The sequence below is a fragment of the Pyrus communis genome, chromosome 4 (assembly GCF_963583255.1).
Source record: "Pyrus communis chromosome 4, drPyrComm1.1, whole genome shotgun sequence".
Taxonomy (NCBI): domain Eukaryota; kingdom Viridiplantae; phylum Streptophyta; class Magnoliopsida; order Rosales; family Rosaceae; genus Pyrus; species Pyrus communis.
In genome coordinates, this window is record NC_084806.1 from 2,194,942 (window position 1) to 2,209,804 (window position 14,863).

General features: G+C 36.8%; 2 protein-coding genes across 5 annotated transcripts; both read right to left on the reverse strand.

Annotated features, from left to right (window-relative positions):
• Window positions 1-3,222: 3,222 nt before the first annotated feature.
• LOC137731268 (glycosyltransferase BC10-like) lies at window positions 3,223-4,676 on the reverse strand. The gene is made up of 2 exons (XM_068470367.1): window positions 4,104-4,676; window positions 3,223-3,867 (listed from the first exon to the last, which is right to left on the reverse strand). Exons 1-2 carry the CDS (start codon window positions 4,674-4,676, stop codon window positions 3,223-3,225), a joined length of 1,218 nt encoding a protein of 405 aa, XP_068326468.1.
• Window positions 4,677-5,414: 738 nt separating this feature from the next.
• Window positions 5,415-9,905, reverse strand: LOC137731316 (uncharacterized). 4 transcript variants are annotated; one of them, XR_011068245.1, is made up of 13 exons: window positions 9,440-9,905; window positions 9,216-9,363; window positions 8,903-9,081; window positions 8,620-8,802; window positions 8,445-8,520; window positions 8,258-8,335; window positions 7,757-7,842; window positions 7,275-7,348; window positions 6,879-6,924; window positions 6,618-6,727; window positions 6,299-6,473; window positions 6,018-6,135; window positions 5,415-5,723 (listed from the first exon to the last, which is right to left on the reverse strand). XR_011068245.1 is itself a non-coding variant. In XM_068470416.1 (12 exons), the coding sequence occupies exons 1-12, from the start codon at window positions 9,701-9,703 to the stop codon at window positions 5,532-5,534; spliced, it is 1,587 nt and encodes a 528-aa protein (XP_068326517.1). In that variant the 5' UTR covers window positions 9,704-9,905; the 3' UTR covers window positions 5,415-5,531. The 4 variants fall into 4 exon arrangements, 2 of the variants coding, with proteins under 2 accessions (XP_068326517.1, XP_068326516.1); XR_011068246.1 differs by having other exon boundaries at window positions 6,018-6,143; XM_068470416.1 differs by lacking the exon at window positions 6,018-6,135 and having other exon boundaries at window positions 8,903-9,057.
• Between the last annotated feature and the right edge of the window lie 4,958 nt (window positions 9,906-14,863).

Genomic DNA, 14,863 nt, shown 5'->3' on the forward strand with positions numbered 1-14,863 from the left:
TTGAATTTATCTTTTTATCTGCGTAATCCACTTTTCCTTATTTAGTGGAGATATTAGTAATTAAACTGTATTTTCTCTTCTTCTAGATATGTTTTTTCGATCATAGTTTTTTTTTTTTTCAAATTTTTTTTTTGCGGTTTTTTTAAGTATAGTTATTGACAAATTATTATTAGGTACAATACATTACGTATATATTATCTGGAGGTACGTTTGAATTTACAAAAATCATTAATTGGTACGTTTATTTGCAATTTTGGTCCGTTTGATTTGATATATATTGTTAATATTGGTACATTATTTATATTTTGGTAGGTTTTATTTTGTACATATTGTGTATTGGTACGTTTATATTATTCTCAATCCTATTTTCTCTTAACATACTAAAAGAAAAACTTATTTCAGTACGTTTGATTTTGTGGGATTTAAAAATATTTTAAACTATTTTGGAAAGAAAATATCTTAAATCGTAGATAATTATTGCTAAATTGTAGCATTATTGTGAAAATAAATTGAATCTAACCATTTTCCTTTTTTTTTTCTTTTTTTTTTTACAATTATCTCTAACAGAGGAGAGTGTAATCAAAATGCTAGATTATAGGAAATTTGTTACAATACAATGTGCATATAGCACCAAAATATGACAAAAAAAAAGTTTAATCAAATCACTAAAAAGCAGGATGTTTGATCTATAAAATTCAAAACCGAAGCGCCTATATCAAAAGATCTCATCCCTAAAATATTATTAAAAAAATATAAAATGACAAAAAATCCATAAAGAATCATACTTTAAAAAATCTCCTTTTAAGTTTCTCTATCCAGAACTCAATTTTGTATATAATGTGAGCACTTTGTTTTGTTTGGTTTTAACCAAATTATAAGGGATTTAGATGCGGATCCCATCAATTTTTCTACCCTATCTTTTGCTCCTTTTGAGATACAGATAACAAGTGATGAGAGTGAGAAAACTGTGGATGATCCGTGCAACTAAATGAGCATCTGACAAGGCGCTTTGTCCCTGTTTTATTTTCTACACCAAAAAAAGGGGATCCGGTTTCTCTACCCTCCTAGTTTTCATACTCTCATTCTTTTGTATTTTGTACAGTCACGATTAAATCATGTAAATATTTTATATTAATTTTTTTATAAAAATAATAAGATATAAAATATTGATGTAACTTAATCGTAATCGTACAAATAAAAAAGAATAAAAATATAAGAGAACCGGAGGGCAAAGAAGCCAGATCCAAAAGAAGGTGCGAGGGTGTCGGGCTAGTAAAGATTTGGTCTCAACATTCCACAATGGACTGCTTACACATGTCTCGCCATCGTCAAATCATCGTTCGTATTTTCTTTTTGGTCGCAATTATTGTCCAGGGAAATGACAGAGAGCCTTTTCTCCGTCTCATATTTTTTTATAATATTTTATAACATTAAAAAGAAAATTATACCAAGAAAATATAATGTGACGAAGAATTCCATTTTTAAGAAAATCTTCTTAACATTTCTCTTATCGTTCATATACATGACTTTGTAAACCAAATAGTATACATACATTTTTTTTTTCAATTTTATTTGAGTAGGAATTAAGACATTTTTAATTAAGTGAAGACAAAATGTTACCCAACTAAACCTGTCATGTGGATTAACTTATGAATCAATAAGAAAAAAAGTGAAGTGACTTGTTAATAAGAAAAATAAACAGGAAAAAAGAAAACAGATTTAGGATTAGTTTAATATTGCTTTTAAAGTGACTCAAAGCATTTTTTTTCTAAATGTTTTTTGAACCAATCTTTAGTAAAAATGTAAGTAAATCCTATAAAAAAAACTTGAAGTGCTTCTTACAAGAAATACATAACTGGTGTTTCTTGCATGAAGCGCTTGAAGTGCTTTTGGAAATAAATTTTTTTTCTTCTAAAAACGGTCTCAATCATTTTAAAAATACTTTCAAACCAACCGTTACAAAAGCCTTCCCTATAATGGAATGGATGGAACGGGAATACTAACATGCATATATTTTCTTCATGGCAAAGAAAATTAATTTACCCAACTACTTGGTCGTGGTGGTGTACTCCAATTTCAGTTGGAAGGTAAAATTTGGTGTCCGTGGTCCTAAAGCAAAACAAACAAACGTAGAAGGACGAAGTCCTTGTCCATTCCGGTGGCTTATTAATCCATGGATGATAACTGTTTGCCAAACAAGTAAGCTGTTGAATGCAAGGGCAAGAGGAATCTGGGGAAGGCGGAGGCTCTTCTGCCAGTCTACGCACCTGTCTCTACTCCAATTGGCATTTTTTTTGGCAAAAGTAATCAACGAAGGTGGACAACAACAATATCCAATAGAAATTTATCTTTGTTTGTTGAGACGACATTGTTTGACTATTTTATTTACATGTACAATTTAACTTTACTAGATAAGCAAATATAACTCGTATAATCACAAAAAATGATATACGTACATATCATACTATGATTTATCTACAAAAAAAAAAAAAAAAAAGACTTATAACTTGTAGAAAGCCACCTATTTCTGCTAAGGGAAAAAAAAAAGAATAATGGTTTTTAATTATGGTCTCAATCATTTTTATATGACAAGGGGATGAAGCTAAAAGGTTAGCAAATATATTTAGAGAGAGAGAACCCATAGGTGGTCCAGTGGTTAGGGACAAATTTCAAGTTTGTATTTTATATGGTACTCTTGGATTTGATTCTTATTGTTGGTGAATCACACAATGGGAGACAAGAGAGGATAAAATCCCTATGTGAGTCTTTCTAACTCTTAAAATGGTGGACTACTGTGCCGAAGCTAGCTTGTCACTTTTTTAAGGAATGAAAAAAAAATACATTTAGGGAGAGAGGAGTGTAAGAAATTTCTGCCGTCACATGCATTACACATGTTCTATGATATATTTTTAGTACTATGTTATTGAGTCAAATCGTCCAGGAGAAACACGGAATTACAATTTCAATGTCTGCAAGCAAAGATTATCATACTTGTTTAGCTTGCAAGTTTCCTTGACATCCATACACCAACCAACATACTTCATACAAATGATTTTATATATATATATTATATTCTAGTTAGTTTTCTTTTATTTTAATTTTAAAATGCAATTTTCTAAACTATTTTAACTTATAGTTTAAAAAGAGATTCAAACTCAAGAGCAAAGTGATAAATATGCTGCTTTGGCCAACTGTCAACTGGTCTAACACACCTCTGCAATCTTAGTTGTTAAATCCAAACAGACGTGGAGCGATTCTGAGCAATAGGTCCAGTGTACTTGGATGAAACTTTCTTGCAAAGAGGTGGCAAATGGAACTCACGCCACCATTGTAAGTACAATTAAATCCATCTCTTAACCGATTGAGAAACTTTTCTGTCACATCTTTCCTCACAAACGTTGCAGGGTGCGAGCCACCTCTTGACCAATCAACCCAAGTAATGCTCCTGTTGGAGTTCATGCCAGCACCAACTTTAGTCACAAGAGTTGCCATGTAGTGCTCGTCCGTGTAGCAAGGAGGCAGGCAAAGGTCCTTAAATTTAGGGTAGTATGTCACGTCGGAAACTACCTCCACCGCAAGCTTCCGGTGAGCTTCAAACCACTGCGAGCCCTTCCGCCAGTCTGACAATGTCACGGTTGGAAACATTTGCGGGTTGTAACGCCCGCGACCAATGTGTCTTGGATCATCGAATGAGCTAACGAAAGTTTGGTTGGAGTTGATGAGGTACCTGTAGATTGTAGTGAAGTTGAAGAGGGGTATGCATGATTCAGAGAGCAAAACGAACCTCTCGTTTGAGAAATCGAGTAAGGCATTGGCTAATAGGCGCCTCTCTGCATCAACCATTGTTGCCTTTCCCCACTCAACTATCTGCAGAGTACAGTTTCATGAAGAAATTAATGAATTGCATGCCAAATCCCACTAATTACTGTTTAGTTTCCATCGTTAATGTGTCAAAATTTTAAAGAGACGGGCCAACAATCTACTGCTAGTCAAACCGAAAATGTCTCCAAATTGCATATTAAAACGAATCGTTATATATTGTTTTTCATTTGGTCAATTTTCCGACGTAAAAGTTGATGCATTCTTCAACATAAAGTTATGACCTTGCTTGGTATCCTGCGCTTGTAAAACACCGAGGACTCCGGTGGCTTGATCTTAAAGTCTGGTCTTGAATGGAGATAAACAGAGTAGAAGCCTTCATGTCCTCCGAAAAATCTTTCCCAAAGTGGCGCCAATGGCAATCGTCCCTTTGTTAGGAACATAAACGCCACCTTTTGTGTTCGGTTATACGGGTGCTCCATGACTTGTGGCACCATCGAAGCTCGCCAGAAGAGCTCCTCGTCACTCATGGAATGCCATAGATCCTTGGGAGCCAAGTAATCTTTCAATGTCGACCCTCTTGGACTTGAAATACTTATAGGCAGTAAGCCAGAAGACAAAGAAAAGTTGCACTGGCAATGATGTGTGTAGGAAGGCCGAGGTGAGAGTGGGGTGAATGTGTTGAGCTGAGGGACGATCAGATCTGAGCTTAGGAATTTCTTCGTGTGATCGTTAACAAAGATTCCGAAAAAGATAATGAATAAAATCATGGACAGAGAGAGGATGATAGTGATTTTGACATGAAAATGGCCTGCGGAAAGCTCTTTGACAACTACTGTGAGCTTCCCTTGCTTCATAACTCTATGTTTTTTGGGTCTGATTCTGAGCATGTGAAAAGTGAAAACTCAAAACAAGAAGCTAGATATATATGTAGGAGAGAGGCTTGTGCTCCTAGTACGCCAATGTAGCATCCTGAACAAATAACGCGATTCCATGTGTATTCATTTGGAATGTCACGGTAGTCGGTATAGGTAAATTTCTTGCGTTAAATAGGTCATCCATGTGAAATGGTGTGTAAGGGGAGTGTGCTGAGTGATACCGAGTGAGAAAAGGTCGGTGCCTGAGAAATGGGTAGGCCTAAAAGGCTAAAACGTTTGATTGGAGAGCGGAAGAGCACATGAGAAACACCATCACAGCCCTGACAAACGTTGTGACGGAGTACGGGGACATCAGTGGAAAGCACAGGGCAGAGTTCATCAATATCATGTGTCATAGGTTTCAGAAATATAGGTATTTTATACGTACATTAAGAGCGCGTATACACCAACGAATTGAAAGAAGTGTTTCAGTTTCGTCCTTTTAGGATAACTGGGGAACGTTTTTGCTTTTTTTGCTTTGAACGCAAGATAGAGTTAACAATCGTTTTCAAGGGAATTGGCAATTGACACCGAAAAGGAGCCTCGAGGAAACACTTGCATGGGACGAGCGTATACGCCCTGTGTTCATCTCACTCATCGAGCGGCCATGATGAGAGAGACAGAGAGGCGTATAAGCCCGTCCTACCAACCAAGGTTTTTCTCTGGGGTCAATCTGACTTCGATGAACGAATGTCACTGGTATCAAACAAAGAAAGAGTTGTACAATTTCGACATTAACAAACAGTACAGCGCGTTCCTGGGGACTTATCCTAGAAATAGATTTTAAAACAAGTCTTATCTGGGACTAAGCCTGTTTTTAAACATGTACAACACAACAGCAAAGCTAGCCACTGCCCCGGCAACAAGAACCTGAGATTTCCTTGGCTTCGAACAATTTAACCTGACAACACTACTTAAATATGCCCCAATCCATCGAGAGAAGAAGTGCAGCCTACAAGTTTTTTGAAACCTCTGAATCGAGAATTCCTGCACGAAGTAATGCAGCAAGCTTTTATAAGCCCCATGTGAGTTAATAATCAACACTGGAAACACTGTTTAACTCTTCGGTGCTAAAATTGATAAGGGTGCAACGATCAAATAACAAAAAAAGATCATCTTTCTGTAAGTAACATATCAGACCAGAAAAACGGATATGACATAATTCAATTCATAAAACATTTTAAGATTCTCTGTTTGGGCTCTGTATATTTCAAGGATTCAATTAAGCTGCAAACAATCAAATATCATTTCGGGCGAAACGTGCAAGTTTAGTTATCTAACCTAAAGGTAGTTTGTAAAAGGGCCAAAGAGAGAGCAGCTTCCTCGCTTGGGCTCATAATTTACCCACCTTGGCAGAGAATTCAGCCAAACTGCTATGGAAAGTTTCTAAAGAGAATCCCTGCACACCTTAAAGGGAATTGTTTGAATTTGAATTTAACATGAATATGCTTCAAGAACAATGCGTCTGAGGTTCACCCAAATCAACAACCAACGTGCATGCCAAAGTTGCATTGATGTTGGACCAAGTTAAAGATTACGTCATGAAATCAGGAAAATGTTACCTTTGGTAACTTATCTTGCTCGGCAAGATGATCCACATGAAGCCTCACATTAGATGCAGCAGGAATCCAAAATCTACGATCAACCTCTGAATATACAGTGGCAACTATGTCGAACAATGTTTCTGCTCCATTTTCTATCGCTTTCAAGACAGAACTTTCTCTAGCTCTGCGGTTCCTGAAAGGTAATACTCCTCTGTCTGAATACATCTAAAATAGTGACATGATAATACCATTCTGAATTCTAGTTTTTTGGCCAAGAACAGTGATGATGATTCTACCAACAGACAAAACGGGGGGAAAGGGAGAGAGAGTTTCATACTTGAGATATCCACAAAGCAAGTGCTTTGGCCACAGGTTAACTCTCCCATGCATGGGGACCAAGGCATGTGGGGAAAGCTCCATGAATTTGTAAGTTGATTCAAAGTAATCCTGCATTCGAAATTAAAAAAAAAAAAATGTTTATATGTATTTAATTATGACAACGGGAATAAGCTAAACCACCATAACATGTGGGATATACCATCAACCTCTGCTTCTAGAGAAAATTAACTTAAGTAATATACCATAGATAGAAACTTACAGTCATATTTCCCCCAGCAGTAACATCCAGTATAGCACTACCTTGACTGAAACAAACCAAAGTTTTTTTTAAGCAAAGCAGTCACAACAGGTAAAAATGTCTGACTAATAAAACCTAATTTCGAGAACCAAAACTGGTTACAAAAAAAAAAAAAAAAAAAAAAAAAAAAGGAAACTTTGAAGGAAAAGATGATAATTTTAATCCCTCAGATTCACAGGCAAGCTAGAAACATAAACCAACTGAGAAATACAAACAAGAAGGCACATATATTTTCTATTGCTGGTGTAAGTGTATAGCGCAAAGTTTGCAACATGTTTTCACAAGCAAGGGGCTGATCAAATCATAGGTTAGGGGTCTCATAAGTTCATAACAAAGCAGAATTCTCTTCTATCTTACCCCACGCAATGATCACCCACAATCAATGTGTGGGTACTGGCATGAAGCAGTGCCATATGCCCATCTGTATGCCCCTGAATTAAAGTCAATAAATAAATTAAATAAATATTATTTTCAAACTGCATAGTAGATTAACATCAGAGTTGTATCAAATAGAAAGACTAAATCAGTAAAACTCTATATCATTGGTCATAAATATGAAACCAAAACCTTCAGTATGCTTTTTTTTCCTAAAGAAAGCATAAAGCATTGGTGCTAATGTTACTGCCAGGATATCAGGATTACCAAACAGTTAATAACTCATTAGAATAATGGAAAAATAATAGGCTTAAAAATATCTGAGAACAAGTGGCTTTTACTGGTTAAACTCAGAGATTGAACTTCTGAGAGAAAAAAATGGGAATGTAGTGAGGTTCATCACACTATTGCAGTGCCTTTCATCAATGATTTTATTTTGAATAAGAAAGTCAAGTGAGAAGTACCGGAGAAAAAAGGGCAATCAATCGCTGACCACCAATGCAAATCTCTTCAGTTCCAGAAATTGCAGTGAACCCAAGAGACCAGTCATCTGTCATCATATAATACTATAAAATTAGGAAGTAAATTTTATAAGAAGACCTTAAGAAGAGCAGAACAAAGTACAAACAACCCAAAATAATAAAATAGTAAACTAGAAGGTAATAGCAACTCATATCCCTAATTTCATAAGAAGGATCCATCTTCCATCTTACTAAATGATTATCAGTCATTCTACGTTTTTACTATAAAAACTTTACTGATGTACAATCCAAAATTATAAAAGAGGACAGACACTAGGATATCAAGCGTTTTGAAATAAAGGTCTTTCCTCTTCATCTAAAGTTAGTTTCAAAATGACCTCATCTAGAAATCACAGTAAACTGTGGTACAATCACAAAATTGAGCTAAGATCCTTATTTCTAGACTTCTCAGTCACTGGAAAGACAAGATGCTAAGATAACAACCTTTTCCAATGCGTCGCATGGTATTTTCATGTGCTAATAAAGTAGCATCAGGATTGCAATGCTGAATAACTGAAAGACCTGGAAACATCAATAAGACCAAAAGTCTACATGTCAATTTAATTTAACCAAACGCAAAAGTTAAATAAACATATGATATTATATTTTTTCTAGTTTTACAAAAGCTTACCATCCACATGATCCTGATGGTGATGCGTAACAAAGACAACTAACTTTCTTGGCAATGAAGTTACAATTTGTGCAAGCTGAATGTATAAAGTATAAAATAAGTTACCAAGACCTACAAAAAATAGCTAAAACTAAACCATACTACAGAGGCAGCAGAGCAAACCAGCATGTCATACCTCTTCATGGAATTCAGACCGGCACCCAGGATCCACTATCAATGCATCTCCACAAGCAATAAAATCATTCTTCCCAGATTCATTTGAAGCATTTTTGGGTGCAAAAACAACCAGGTTTGTTGTATAAAAAGGTTTTGCTGTCCTGCTTCCCATAGGTACAAGCACAACACCAGGAGGGTACTCCTGCAATCACAACAATCTTTACTCCGCGGGAACACAATAATACAATGCGTATAATGGAAATAAAGAAGGGGTTTAATAAGACCGAAAACACACGGCAAACCTGGTAAGGTAAGGTGGATGGAATGTTCATCCTTCGTGATTGCTCAGATTCATTTAGAAGACCTGCAACTATCAATGGCCCCACACGAACACTGCTTGGTTTCACTTCAACAAGCCAGCTTAGACAACTCGGGACAGACATCCATTTACACGATTCTGCATATGTACATTTAACATAAGCTGCATATATCTCACCAAAATATCACATCCATTACCATTTTATAATTCATACAAAATACATTTACTTAGTAAATTAAACAAAGTTCGAAAAGGGAAAACAAAGAACTGCTAAAGTGACAGTGATATGAGCAAACCTTGTAAATTTTGCTCCGGTGCTACCAATTTTCCCCTAATGAACACCGAGTTAATGGGCGGACCGGGTCCAAACTGACCTTCCTCCACGTACTTGAACAACCTCCAATCTCCACCGTCAGCTGCCTTAAACCCTACTTGTTCCAGAACCTACTAAATCAATACTCATAAGTACATAAACCCTAAACCCAAAATTTACAATTCGACGATTGAAACCACTAGATACCTGGTTGAGAGCAGAATCGAAATCGAATTTTTCCAAATCGATCTTCCCCGACAACGATTCTGCGCCTGCCACTGCAATCGAGGGCTTCGATTGTCCTTCTAGAAGGTTCAATTGGGAGGAGGGCAAGTCCCAGAGATCGGAATCGACGTACGAGTCGTACTCTTCGTCGTCGAACTTCGGCGGTCGCGTCTGTTTCACGAGGAGGAATTCGGCGTCGTTTTGAGGATTCTCGAGAATCACAGCGAGCTTCCGGTGCGCTGCCATTGCTAAGATTTGGAAGAATGAGACGGAAAGGTTGATGAAGAGAAGAGTGCGAGGGTTAGGGTTTTCAATTCGCAGAGTGGTTGTACCAAACGGCGGCACAACCGTAACGGCATTTTAATGCGGGAACAGTGACGTTGATGTGACCGTTCATGGCGGTTTTAGTCGTTGAAGTAGGGATGGGGATTGTCTGTCCCTCATCTCCTCCTTATCCTTTTCTATTTCTATTTGAATGCTTAAATCATATCAATATTTTATGTTGATTTTTTTATAAATAAAATAAGATAAAAAGTAATATGAATATAAAATACTGATGTGATTTAATCGTGACTGCTCAAATAGGAAGGGATAAGAAGAGGATGATAAGTCAGACAATCTCATCCGTTGAAGTAGCCGCGCGTTGGTGTTTTTTTTTTTGTTTCAACCGAATTTAGCTAAGCCCACTTTTAGATTGGGTTGCTTCTCGGGGCTTGACACGCCCCACTTCGCATGCGGCTTTCATAAACAGGCCTCCTCACTCCTCACTGTCCTCACCCATTTGAGATTGTTTATATAATCAACTAGCAATTATACGCATGCAATGTATGTGTTTATTAAAATTTTGAAAAGAAAATTCACCAAGAAAGAAAATATAAAATGATTGCTAAAACTTTTTGGTGACAACTTTCAAATAATTTTTTTGTCGCTAAAGAGGTTATTCATATTTTTAACGACTTTTTTTGGATAACTATTACGTCACTAAAAGTTTATTTTAATTAGAAGAAAAACAAGGAAGAGAAAATAGTGGCCACTTATATGGTTACCTAATGTGATGCTTTGAAAAAAACAATAACATTATTTTGTGTCCATAACTTTTATTTTTCTTTGGTTGTGTTGACAGAGTTAATTTGGTCTTTTCACCATCTTTAGTTGACAAAGAGCGTTTTGTTAATAGGTAGTTTAGATAAGAACTTATGCTTATAAGCGTTTTTATTGCGAGTGTAACTACATTTTATACTATTTAAGTTTACGGTGGTTTTCTAAATAGGTCATTAAATTTTAATTTTCTCACAACACGATGTAATGTTTTGAAATCATATCAATTTATCTCTTATGACTATTTAACCTTCTTATCATATGTTAAATTGATGACACAATATAAAAGTTATTTGTAAGTTGAAGTGGAAGTCACACATGCGCCACATGGACCAAAAGTAGTCCTTATGAAGATTTGGCTTATCCTTAATCTATGCCTCATATATATCCCCAAAACGACAACCAATTGCATAGTTTGGTCATAATAGTGCTGGGACTGAGTTAATAGAATTTGCAGAAATGTCAGATGTGTTCATATTTTGATGGCGTACGTGGTCTGTATCCAAAATCCAAGGAGTGGGTTAATAGATAAACACTCATGATTTGTGTTGATGGTGGGAAAGGAAAGGTGGTCAAAGATTATGAACCAAACTATTTAATCAAAAGTTAACCTAACCATATATAGTGCGACCAAATATATCTGAAAACAATAAACTTTTTCCATGCATACTGCACTACATATATATATATCATTGAGTATGAGTGGTGCAGGAGCTAGCAGGGGGTTTCCAGGGAAGATGGGAGAGCACTTTGCACACGACAGACACGCGAAAGTCGAAAGACACAGATGATAAGGTTCGAAGCTTCTCCCACTAACCTTAAAATTGACTCATGACTGTATATTTAATTTACTAAAAAGGCAGGTGTACGTGGATGCCATTGGAGGGTAATGCAGATATGCAGATGGTGGACCCATTACTACTGAAGAAAGATATCAACACTCTCTGAGGTTTCCTAGCCACTGTTGGGTAATCTGCATATAAATACGCTCACTTATAATTTACATGGCCACCTGGACGTTAATTAAGAAAGATACATGCTTAATTTTGGTTAGAAAAAATTTTAAAACAAAAAAAATGAGAAAGGAAGCTTTTATCTTAAAAAAAGAAGATATAGTTTAGTAGTAATGGTGGGTTATCCACAAAGTGATTTGAATTTACAAATGAAGAGTGTGTGCCGAACATAAGCACTACACGCTCTTCCCAAATTATTTAATCCTCCACTCATCCACTTGTGCGTGGGAGTGGAATCAACCGTGTTCAGATTTTGTCCTTAATTAATTATATGTTTAATCTGATTTGTATGCTTAATCTCAATTGTATGCGTACTTACGAGTTCGATATGAATTGAATTTGACATGAAGATCTTTGGATATACTATGGATATATGTATAGCTGAATAGCTGCATGATCAACGTAGAATATACTTTGAAATTTTTTGCAGTATCAGAAATGTATATACACACATATACGTACTCTTACTGACCTACGTACTTACGTTATTTGGGTTGTTCTATTGCGCCGAAATTCCTTTACTTATTAGTTACTGGGTGTTGTTGATCGCTGGTCATCCTAGTACGAAGTATAAAATCGTCATGAATTTTACCTATACATAACAGTTGAAAGAGAACAAAGAAAAAATTAGCTAGTAAACTGATGGCTAATTATGTACGTAATTAAAAGAAGTCTAAGTATTTCTTTGCCCTAGATTGGTTGAATTTCTGAATGGAAATAGATTATCACCTAAGCATATGCTCAAGATCCTATTGACCCACACACAAAGATCGTTGGATGAAAATTCAACGACTACAATTATTATAACTTTAAAAGAATCATCATATTTATATATGTTGAATTTTCATCCAACAGTGAGGTCAGTAGGATCCTGAGCAGATGCTCAGGAGAGAATCCATTTCCTTTCTGAATAATCCAGTTTACTGACCAATTGATATGGGCCAATGAAATCAGCACAGCTGTCCCTTTAATTCTTCATTAAACTTTTGCTATATTAAGAACCAAACATAGCAGTCAGCCTTTATCTTGTTTGCCAGACATATGCTATCGTGCTATCCGACCACGTCATCTCCCTCACCAAAATACTACCAGCTTTCCATCCCACTCCTATCCCAAGCTATCATCCTCTCCCACCACCCCCCCAAGCCTATCCCACCCATATTCAGCCCACCCAACCCTCCTTCAATCTGAATTTTTTTCCAAATTTGGTTTAATTTTCCGTTTGAAATCCCACCCATATACCAGCCTTCCATCCCATTATCCCAAGCCACCATCCTCCCCCACCCATGCAGCGAGATTGCCCCGACGAAAGCTGGGAGGATTTCAAATTGGGGTTTCTCGGTTAAGGACTCGATGTCGGCTTAGCGAGTGAGCTTGAAGCTTGCATATGATGCCGGAGCCGACGAGGCCACGGGATTGGGTTGATGGAGGTTGGAGGAGGATAGGACTTGTCCAGATCTGCCATGGCAGGGGTAATGGGAGGAAGAAGAGGGTTGTTTGCTTCTTAACATATCAAAAGTTTAATAAAGAATTAAAGGGACAGCTGTGTTGATTTTATTGGCCAATGTCACCTGGTTAGTAAATTAGATAACCCTCAGCGAGTAACCAAATATTATTCTTCTTAAATTTGCCTTCACCAACTACTTATAGTTTATTCATGCTAAAAGTCCTGATAAAAACATTATGAAATAGGCAAAGGGAATTAATTATTTTATTTATAAGGGAAAATTAATTTGTTATATGCATTGGCTGATAAATGTATTTTATGTGGAACTAGTGAAGGCTCCTAATCAATTATCGAAGGTTGAAAAGGGGTATGACTGATAACCACTGATTCAAAGCCACAAGTACATCTTTGACATTTAGAGGCTCATGATGGTAAATGGTTGTAAGAAGGGAAATAATTTGTTATATGCTTAAGCTTAATATTGATAGTTGTAAGAAGGGAAATAATAACTTTATTTGAGCAGGTGGTGTTTTAAGAGATCATGATGGTAAATGGATTTCTGTATTACCAATTTGGGCACATGTAAGATTCTTATTGATGAGCTATGGGGACTTAATTTGTTTGGGCTTACAATTGGCACGAAGATTACGGATTCGTAAACTATTAGTAGAATCAGACTTTGCACTCACAGTTCATTTGGTGTTGCAAGCTGCTGGTGACAATCATCATTTAGGTCCTCTTGTTTTGGGCCTGGCATGTCAAGAGTTGCTTTCAAGATCTTGGCAATGCGATGTTCGACATGTCTATGGAGAAAAGAATTTTGTGGTGAACAGTTTAGCAAACTATAGTCTTGATTTAGATTTAGGCAATTTTTTACTTTGACAATCCTCCTTGTTCAGTTAGTTTTGTTTATGAGAATCGACTTGAAATGTCCCAATCTAGATTTATTATTGATTAATTTTGTTTGGGCTCTTACTTTTAGAGCAGTTCCAGCGTGGGAACCCTTCCCCCAGGCAATACACTATGCTATCCACCCGGTGAACAGTAACTGCCATACAGTAACTGCCTTTTGCATCTCCACCGTTGCACTTCAATAGCCCTGGCAATAGGCAATAAAATATTAGCATTTTTTTTATTTATAAAATAATTTTATTTGTAATTTTATTTGTATTTTTTATTCAACTAATTAATCTATGCCGTTGGATTTAAAAAAATTTGAATTCCAACACTCCAGATTGTGTCATGTGTCACAACGGTAACATTTCTGATTTTTAAAACTGTTTTTTATTTTTTATTTATTTATAAAGGCTAATAATATCAACCACTGAGATCGAACGGACCGTGGAAAGCCACGTGGCTTCCCAACGGTAACAATTTTCAATGGGTCACGGGCCCCAATTCCTGAAATCCTGTCGGCCCACGCTCCCATACGCGCGCTTGAGGGCCACGCGCCTGACAGAAAAAATAAAAAAAGTGGATGACGTCTGGGTGACGTCAGCCGTGCGTCATAAAGCCCTCGGGCTCTCGGGCTGGCAACTCATGCCAGGCCCCTCCCTTGGGCGGGGCCTGTCCCTTGGGCTGCCACACGGTGGACTCTCTCACTCGGGCTCTACAGCCCTGTTCACCAGCCCTTCCCCCGAGCACCAGCCAACGCTGGAACTGCTCTTAACCCCATTTTGTCCAAAAAAAAAAAAAGGTTGTGAGTCTCACTCATCCATGTCAAATACAAGGTTTGAAACAATAATAAGATTAAGATAATTGCTAATATTCCACGGACCATGCATGACTAGCTGTAATACAATGTCCCTGTCCTCAACAACCATGCAACCACAGATCATCCTGCGCTGC